The sequence below is a fragment of the Gadus macrocephalus genome, chromosome 12 (assembly GCF_031168955.1).
Source record: "Gadus macrocephalus chromosome 12, ASM3116895v1".
NCBI classification, from domain to species: Eukaryota; Metazoa; Chordata; class Actinopteri; order Gadiformes; family Gadidae; genus Gadus; species Gadus macrocephalus.
In genome coordinates, this window is record NC_082393.1 from 26,752,419 (window position 1) to 26,762,098 (window position 9,680).

A 9,680-nucleotide genomic window follows, 5' to 3' on the forward strand; every position below is an offset into this window, starting at 1 on the left:
GTGTGTGTGTTTGGGTGTGTGACGTGTGTGTGTGTGTGTGTGTGTGTGTGTGTGTGTGTGTGTGTGTGTGTGTGTGTGTGTGTGTGTGTGTGTGTGTGTGTGTGTGTGTGTGTGTGTGTGTGTGTGTGTGTGTGTGTGTACCTCCTGGAGGAACTGCACCTTGGTCCGCAGGATCTCCTGCATGTGGCTGATGTCCTCCTGGCGCTCGGCCAGACGTTGCTGCAGCTCTGCTTCATTCTGATTGGACAGGCTCTCCACCGTGGACCTGTCACATGACCAGAAGGAATCGTCAGAACAAACTAAGTGCTTGGTTGGGAATGTAGGGTTAGGGTTAGGGGTAGGACGCATTCCACCTCAACACTGGAGGTCAATCCTTTGTTCAGAGCCATAGCGGCAAGAAAATGCCGCTATGCCGTTTGATTTATTTTGCGTAGGGCTAATTCCATTGCAGATGTCCAACAAAAAGAAGACAGTGAATAATACAAATACGTCAGCCTGGTGAGGTGGTTTCAGTGACACTGATGAATAGCTAGCTTGGTTTGCTTATCCTTCTTCATGTGCTGCATGGATGCAATACGTACGAACGGTGGAACCTCCACCACTCTCAATTCACAACCACGGTTACGGTTTAAGAGAAGGCCCAAAAATTGTACCTAAAGTATCATCAGAATAATATAGCTAAATAAAGTTTCTCATCATCAACCCAAAAAGCACTGAATCATAAATTATTAATCACCAAAGAGATGGCAGCAGATGGTTTAAATGTCTGCTCCACCACAACCACACATTATTTATTGATGCCAGCTCAGCCCGACTGCCAGGCTGAGTCAGCGCCCGACTGCTGCTGTTCAGAAGTCAAACCCAGGATTCAAGTTAAGGAGGAGTATTCTGTTTCATAAATTTGTGTTTAGCATTGTATATCTTCCAGTCAACATAATTTTTTGTTCTTAACATTGTTCAATTAAAGAAATGGATACAGTGCAGTGGCATGGAAAACACAGAAATGAATTAGAATCATTTTGTTTGATGTTATTGATCATCATTCTTTGGTTATCCAAATTCTTTTTCTTCCAATCTTTTTTTACGTTTGGGATAAAAGTCCCAAATGTAACCGACGCACACGAACAATGTGCTTAGAGGAGGTCCACATATCACCAGAGAGAGCTGAGGCTGGGGGCTTGTGTTTGTTGACCTGGTGTTTGTGGGGTAAAGCGACGCTGTAATGGGGAGCTCTGTCTGTCACTGGTGTGTGTGGTCAGCGCCTCCCAGCTCAGTCTAAACAGCGAGGCAGAGAGGGTCAGAGCAGGCTGCTCCGGGCCGTCCAACAGCCCCGCATCTATCAGCCCGATCTGTTAATAACCCCCCCGGTAAACACTGGCCGCAGTGTTTATTTATAAAACACCAGGACACCAAGAGAGTGAGACGGGGGGGGGGGAGTGAGAGCGAGTGAGATACAGAGGGAACTAAAAATAATATTAGAGTTAGACTCAATGTCTGCTAATGTCATTTCATTCAAATAAACACAGACTATCCCCACTTCCTGTTCAATAGTTTCACTCCAATGCAGTGGAAAATTAGGTTTAATTGAATTAATTACATGTAATTTAATTAATTGGTGGTTTATTTATTATAAACAACCTCACATAGAACCAACCTAAAGCATGGTTATTATTAATTGCAACGTATAAGGCATGAAAAAACATGTAATCATTTGTATGATTATTAAATGTTTCATGGAGCGCGTTAATTCAAATTCTCCATTTTCAGTGAGTGTGTTTTTCCAGTCTCACAATCTACAAAGGCAGCATTTGTTTAACCAGTCAGAGGCACACAGGGCGACGGAGTGAAGGATCTAATCAGCCCCTTAGATCAGCCCCTTAGATCAGCCCTAATCCATTCAGCACAGACTATCTGAGCTGATCTATAGTGGCTGAGGGTAGTGAGCTGCTGTGAGGCGACAGACAGACGGACGGACGGACGGACGGACGGACAGACGGACTGACAGACGGACGGACGGACAGACAGCTGCCTCTCAGACAGGTGCCAGGGCTCCAATAGTCCCCTGCTCAGCACAGCTTCTGAGCCACGCTCTCCCCATTCTCTCACATATTCCATGTCCGCCCAACATGCCTATTAATAGGTTATGTTGAGTTCCGAAACATGTTTTGAGTTTAAATGCAGCACCTTTAGTTCCTAGAGTTACGGTCACAGAATTGTGCACTAGCACCTTGAATGAATGGATTGAGGAGGACATCTGGAGCAGTATGCTATAACTGCAGCAGAATCAGGAGACCAGAGCGAACTGGGGAACACTCACAGCGCTTTGTCCAGGAGCTGCTGCTTCTCCTCCAGCTCCTTCTTCAGACTCTGCACCTCCACCTTCAGCTCGATGTCCTGAACACAGGGAGCGTGCAGAATGAGCGGAGGAGGACGGAACACATTTGTTTGACTTCATTTTTACTTTGTATAGCCATTTATAGCCGTTTGAGCTCAACTTGCATGTTGTGTGGCAGAAGGTCACTATGTCATATTTATTTTGATTGCATACAAGTATATATTAATTAAATTTATATTAACTTGATAATTTTTTTGTGCAGTCCATACTGCAGTGTACTAACAATGCAATCACAACAACACAATCGACCAATCCATACACCATCTCACTTCTCGCCACATTGACTGTAAGGAATCTGGCCGCCTCATTGGTGACAGCCCCTGTGGGTTCACACACTGCGTTAACCTCATCCCACACTCACTGTCACTGCCACTGCTCGAAACAAAAGGGTCACACCGGACCTCTCTACATAAATAATATGGACATGAACAAGCCCCTGGTACCGAGAAGGCATTTATTGGCTTTATAGAAGGAGATTGAATCCTCATTTCTCCGTTGCCTTGGTGCCAGGACGTCGTGCGGCCGGCCCGTGGGCGACCTCTCGGCGGCGAGGTGGACTCCCCGCGGGGCTCCAGACGGGCCCCTCGCTGCGGCGCGGTGCAGGGGGCTAAGAATAGACGGAGCACCTGCTGGAGCCGGTCTCCGCCTCTACCTCCGCCTCCTCCCCCGGTGCACAGCAACACCACATTTAACCTGCTGCCACTGGGTGCTGGGGCAGCACACGGAGCCGGTTAGAACCGGCCCGGCCCGGCCGCCTCTGGACTGGCTCTGGTTCTGCTGGACGGGTGTTAAGTGTAGCACGCAGCTAGCGGGCCCAGATTAAATGACGGCCCCTGTGTGTGTGTGTGTGTGTGTGTGTGTGTGTGTGTGTGTGTGTGTGTGTGTGTGTGTGCTCCCATGCTGAACTAAAGGATCTGAGTGTACCACTGTGCTAAGCAGGTCAAGCTGTTGACATACTGACATAGAGAGAGAGAGGGGTATTCTGGTGTCCCCGTTTGTTTACATGCATGCAGGTGCACTCATGCACACCATTCAGGCCCCTGCAGGTTTACTGGAGGACATCGTTTGGGTCTTATTAACGAGGATCTGGACTCATTGGAGCAGGAGGTCAGCCTGATGAGAGCTTGGGGCTAACGTGGGTCTCCTCAGACCTTCTGAAGACTTTGCATGTCCTTCACACTGTTAATATTACACATTTCAAATCACTTCTAATGGATCTGACAAAAAGAGAGACAGAGGCCGAGAGAGAGAGAGAGAGAGAGAGAGAGAGAGAGAGAGAGAGAGAGAGAGTTAGAGAGAGAGAGAGAGAGAGAGAGAGAGAGAGAGAGAGAGAGAGAGAGAGAGAGAAGTAGTAAATTAGATGAAATAGATCAAGAGAAAAACAATTTTGAGAGTGAGAGAGTGTCTCTGCTACTATAATAGCCAAGCTGATAAGGACCTCGGTTGGGGCTCCTGTACAGTATCAAATGATGTATCATGTCACCCAGATCAGATGAAAATAGCCTTAATCTGCATTCCCTTCTTCTGTAGGTTACAGAGAATCAATAGCATACCAAATAGTATTGAGGGCAGCCTCTGTTAATGCTTCAATACTGATTGCAAAAGTAATTATATTTCTACTGGATTGTTTATGGAGTGTATTGTTTTTGGGTGATTACGCATCTTTGGAAAGAGTTGTGTGGCCTTGACATTTCAGTCGAGGTGCTTCGGCTGACATTTTGATGCACCATTATCATGTTGGTTACATCATCACTGCCAAAGCCTAGAGCAGCTGTAAGCTCATGTCTTCATTGGTCTTCACACAGCCTATCACAATACCACACCTCCACTTCCTGTCTAGGTGGACAGTTCTTTAGTCCTCTGGTCGACAGTAAACAAACCCTGTCTTAAAGATAGACAAGCTAAGCTACAGAGTTGCAAAGAGGTCCAATAAATTGAACCCAATTCTGCACACCTGCTGTATTTGAAACGGCACCCCAGGAGTGAAGCTCACTGTCAGGTCCAGTTACCCACTGAGCCAGCAGCCAACGCAGCTCTGCACAGCTCTGCAGAGCCCTGCCCAGCACCCCATATACCCTGCTGTAAACAAGCCCAACGTAGACCCACTAAACTCCCAACATCTCCTCTTTCCACATGTTCTGATGCACACAGTTGAGCGGTAGTGAGGGAGCATGTGTCATCAATGTTTGACCCTCTCACGCTTTCTTTATCTCTCTATCCCACACACACAAACTCAAACCCACACTGTATACTGTGTACATGCATTACACACACAGACTGAGCGTGTCCGACTCACCCTCTTGAACACATCCCCGCTGCTCTCCTCGTACTTCTGCTGGATCCGCTCTTCCAGGAAGTAGATCCTGAGCTTCAGGCTGAAGTTCTCCTTCTTCAGGTCGTTCAGGTGCTGTGAGATGGTGCGGTAACCAGGGAAACCAGCGTTAGACATGACGACGGGGGCTCGCTCAGCAGGGGGCGTGGGGCCCCCCATTCAGAACCGCATGGTGACGGCAACAGGGCTGAAGGAAAGATGATCGATGAATCCCTCGATCAATGATCAATAATAATAAAACAAAGGAACAGCTCCTGGTCCCGAGAGACGGGGTTCCAACTGCAGAGCTTCAGGTCAGAGCTTCACACGACATCATCGCACCCTTCCACTTCAGATCTGCCGTGTGGGAGGAGGGGTCAGTGGTATCACAGTCAGGGAGGATCTTAGCTCAGTGTGTGCATGTGTGTGTGTGCGTGTGTGAGTGTGTGAGTGTTTGTGTGTGCGTGCGTGCGTGTCGGAGGACAAGTCTTTTTTTAACACAGGGAAGTTATGCCAGGAATCTAAGATAGGAGACCACTGAGAGAGAGCGAGTGTGTGTGTGTGTGTTAGGAATAGTCCTCACACACTGCCACCCCACAGACTGACTCTGGGGTGGACCCGCGCCCCACAGACTGACTCCCACCCCCTCCACACACACACACACACACACACACACACACACACACACACACACACACACACACACACACACACACACACACACACACACACACCAAACACACACACACACACACACACACACACCCCCATACTATAGTTTGAAGTCTGTGCTGATTCAAGAGGATGAGAAGGAGGAGTGGTGCGTGCGTTTAAATACCCCGCCTCTGGTCTGAGGACTTCAGCGTGTCTGTGTTAGCAGCGTCCCACTCCTGTTCATCTTGTGGTTTTAAACCCAGCGAGCGTTCAGCTTTGTCCTTCACACCTCTCTGTCTGCCTACCAACCCTCCTCTTCACTGTCCTCGGGGGGGGACCCTGGGACACACATCTCATTCAATACTTTTAGTTTCCAGACGACCCTCTGGCCCCCAGTGGGTCTGTTGATCAACAGAGAGCCTGCTGGATGGTGCGGCCACGGGGGGGAGCTGGAGCTCTTCTACACTCCTTCACTGGGAGGCCGGGGGAAGCCAACCCGAGAGGTGCAGGAGTGCGGGGGTATTTATAGCGGCGGCGGCCCTCAGCTGTCAGGGAGGAATGCTGGAGAACCAGGAGAGCAGAGCCTCACAGACGGACCCCGAGGACCGAGGTGGAGGACGGACCCCCGACAGATACCGGGGCTCGGACCTCTGAACACAGGCGCCCACAGCTGAAGGGAGCACGTGTGGTAGTGTGTGAATGCACACGAGCACGCACATGCATGCACAGCACCCAACACGTACATGAGCACGAAGGCTTCGGTCTGATCCTTAGAACAGTGTGGTCCTTTCAAAACCGCGTTATGATGGAAAACGGCATGAGATCGTTAAAGATGAGGATTCATTAGGACAAAGAGAATACTGCTTACCCAATTAAGACCGCATAATTAAACCATTTTAATTTGAAAAGTCTGCCTTGGTGAAATTAGACATACTCCAAAAAGGAATCTTGGATAATTTGCACTTCTTAGATACTACTTACCTTGTTGTTTCATGCAGGCTATATAAACGTGAACAACCCGTGAATTATAATACTTCAATACAAGATTGTAATTCACATAAAAAAAAAGAATAAAGGCTCAGACTCCCAAAAGTAAAACAAAATCGTTGGGAATTGTGGGACGGCCTTATCCCCTGTTGTTTCGTGAAGGATGGTGTACCCTACGCTGAAGGAGATAAGAAAGGAAGCAATGAACCACCTTTCCTTAGCATTTAGAGAATCAAAAGGCTGTGGTCAAGGCGGCCACTCGGATACCTGGACCATTTCTCCCAGTTGGGAACCTCCCGAAGCTAAAAAGAATATTGGACCACAGCCACTCAGCAACACTCACACAAAGACATATACATGCATGAACAAATGAACACACCACACGCACACACACACACACACACACACACACACACACACACACACACACACACACACACACACACACACACACACACACACACACACACACACACACAATGCAGCCATCACAGAGTGAATTCTGAGTGAAACCAATCAAAGTTTCTCTTCGACATAAGGGCATACATTATGGGGATCGTGCTCCCAGGAACCGTTGTGGCAGGCTGGCTACTGTGTTCATTTTCCACGGTTATTTGTCAATACTGTAGTGATCCTTCAGACAGTGGAGCTGAACCACACTGAACTGAAGATAATTTGAATGAATAATGCCTGTGACCATGTTGTCTGACCCTCTTAACTGCTTTAAGATTTGTTAACAGATTTGGAAAGCAACCCCCCCCCCACCCCCTCCACACACACACACACACACACCACACACACACACACACACACACACACACACACACACACACACACACACACACACACACACACACACACCAAACACACACACACACACACACACACACACACCCCCATACTATAGTTTGAAGTCTGTGCTGATTCAAGAGGACACACACACACGTGTAAGAGAGAGAGACACACACACACACACACTTGGATGAACATTCGCATGTCTAATGCACACACAACACATTTTTCTTGGTGGGCATATTGAAAGGGACTTCATTAAAATCGTATAGTCGTTGTCATCGCTTAAAACAATCTTGGTTGACAGAATTGGACAAAACTCCCCGACCGCATTAGCCCATCCAGAGGTCGCACAGAGAAAACACAACAGCATTTATTAGAGAGAACCCAACGTGCCCATGAAATGAAATCACACTAATTCCCAGCGACTTTCTCTGCGTCAGAAGATAATCCAATACTACTCGGGAAAAGAAGAAAAGAGGAAGAAAAGAAGCTCTTCGACACAACATCCCTCCAGACTTGCACGAACCTCACTGTTCTGCATCATTGGTCCAATGGTTGGACCCCCGTCTTTAGCATCAGAAGGTATTATAGTCCCCGGACTAGCGATCTGGGGCCAGGGAGAGGCCAGAGCCACCGCGGCCACAGCTCCTATACGTTCCCTCCCGCCCCGTCATTACAGCGCTGACCGTAAACACCACTTCTGTGTTACCATGGCAGCCCAGGAAGTTAGCGGAACACCGGACTGGTTTTAATACCGCTTCATCCACAGGTCGCACAAGGTTTGATTATCATCAGTTTGAAAAAGTCTTAAAGGATGTTTAGGAGGTGATAACTACAGTGACCTTGTGTTTTTGTGTGTGATCGCGTGTGTTTGTGTGCATGTGTCTGTGGCGTGTGTGAGGGCATTGGTGCCCTTGGCTTGGACAGAATGCTGGGAATCATCTGGATGCCGGTAATAGGAGCTCCTTGATGCCAGAGAAGCAGAGATTTTCCAGTCTTGCTCTTTAGCGATGCCAAAGTCTAATTCTATTCTACAGGGAAACTCTGGCTGTGTTTACGGTGCAGCTAGAACACACAGTAGGCCTCCAAGTTAGCTTTAGAGTTTGTAAACTCAATGCAACGTCAAGCCAGTAATCAAAGAGACCGCAACGCTAAAAAGAACAACCAAGAGGAAAACGGAGGATTTGTTCTTTCTCTTTCAATGTACACATCCACATGTCCGTTCTCATGCAATAGAAAATACTGAATGAAAATAATATACTGAAGTTTATGAAAAATAGTGAATGCAAGCACCAGCTATAGTGATTTACTGTTTGGACAGACCTATTGGCTCAACTGTAATGAACCCCAAAAAAATGGAAAATGAAAGGAAGTAAGTGAAGTCATAAGAAATGCTGGAATTATTTGTATGCACTTTGTTGAATCAATGCAGAGACCACTTTGGAATGACTTTGTCTAACATTGTGTATAAAAGGGTGTGACTTCCACCTTTAATTTAATCACACAATGAATATACAAAGTCTGGCCCAGGTTCTCTCCAAAGCCACTAACTATGCACTACATATAATGAGAAACACCCAAAATGTCCGGGAATGTGCAATAAAAATGAATTTATATTTTTGTATTTCACACAAGAAATTAAGAAAAAATAAACAAAGATAAAAATAAAACTAACTCACAACTGCTTTGATGCAATACAAATAAGCACATAATTGTACATGCATTTAAGGATGATGTTTAACATTTCTGAGTCAGTATGACATTTATTTTTAGTTTTCCAGCCCTGATTCATAGCTTCTTACACCACAAGAACCATAAAGAGGATTAAACATTCACGACAGCAATCAGAAATAGCAGTGTCGTCAGTGTGTGGAAATCAAATCAACTAGATGATTACTTTTCTGACATTTGTAATGGTTATGCAATTGGATTTATTTCTATGCAGGCGGTACAAGCTGGAGTTATCTGTGACATATTTCAAAATTAATATTAGCCTAACACAATACAATAGCATTATTCAATTTTAGGTATCATTATCAGCTTTAAACGTGGAGAGGAATGATAGTGGTAGATCCCAAATTGTCCAACCATCTACACCTCAGGTATTTGTGTTTAAAAGCTAATACAATTAAAATTATTCGCAACAATATCACTCAGAATTCATGACATCTGATCATGAAATAATTAACATTAAAGGTTTTGCTTATATTTATTTTCCAAAATGTATAAAAATAATAATATATACACAATAATTGCCCATGAAGCTACATATACATTTATATTTGTTGGTTGTTTTTACTATTTAAAATATGTCCAAAATAGACTGGAAAAAATTATAATTCTAATTGCTCTGTTTTAGTAAAAAATATTCCAGTGAATAGAAGTTCAACCAGTTCTAAAATCCCCCTGTCTCTCCTGCGGCAGACGGCCGTGGAGATAGACCGCTGGTGCTTTGGATTTAAGAGAAATTCATTTTACTAACTCACTCTTGAGAAATGTGTATGTGGCTTTAAATAAAGCCATGAAAAATATATTAGC

The 9,680-nt window shown here is 45.8% G+C and overlaps 1 protein-coding gene across 1 annotated transcript in view; it reads right to left on the reverse strand.

Annotated features, from left to right (window-relative positions):
* LOC132468592 (myomegalin-like) overlaps positions 1 to 9,680 on the reverse strand; it is a 25,866-nt gene that overhangs the window by 411 nt on the left and 15,775 nt on the right. Inside the window, exons 5-7 of the mRNA XM_060066315.1 lie at positions 4,692 to 4,802; positions 2,318 to 2,394; positions 142 to 265 (exon numbers count right to left, since the gene is read on the reverse strand). Of these exons, the coding sequence (XP_059922298.1) occupies positions 142 to 265; positions 2,318 to 2,394; positions 4,692 to 4,802 (312 nt within the window). The remainder of the gene's footprint in view (positions 1 to 141; positions 266 to 2,317; positions 2,395 to 4,691; positions 4,803 to 9,680) is intronic.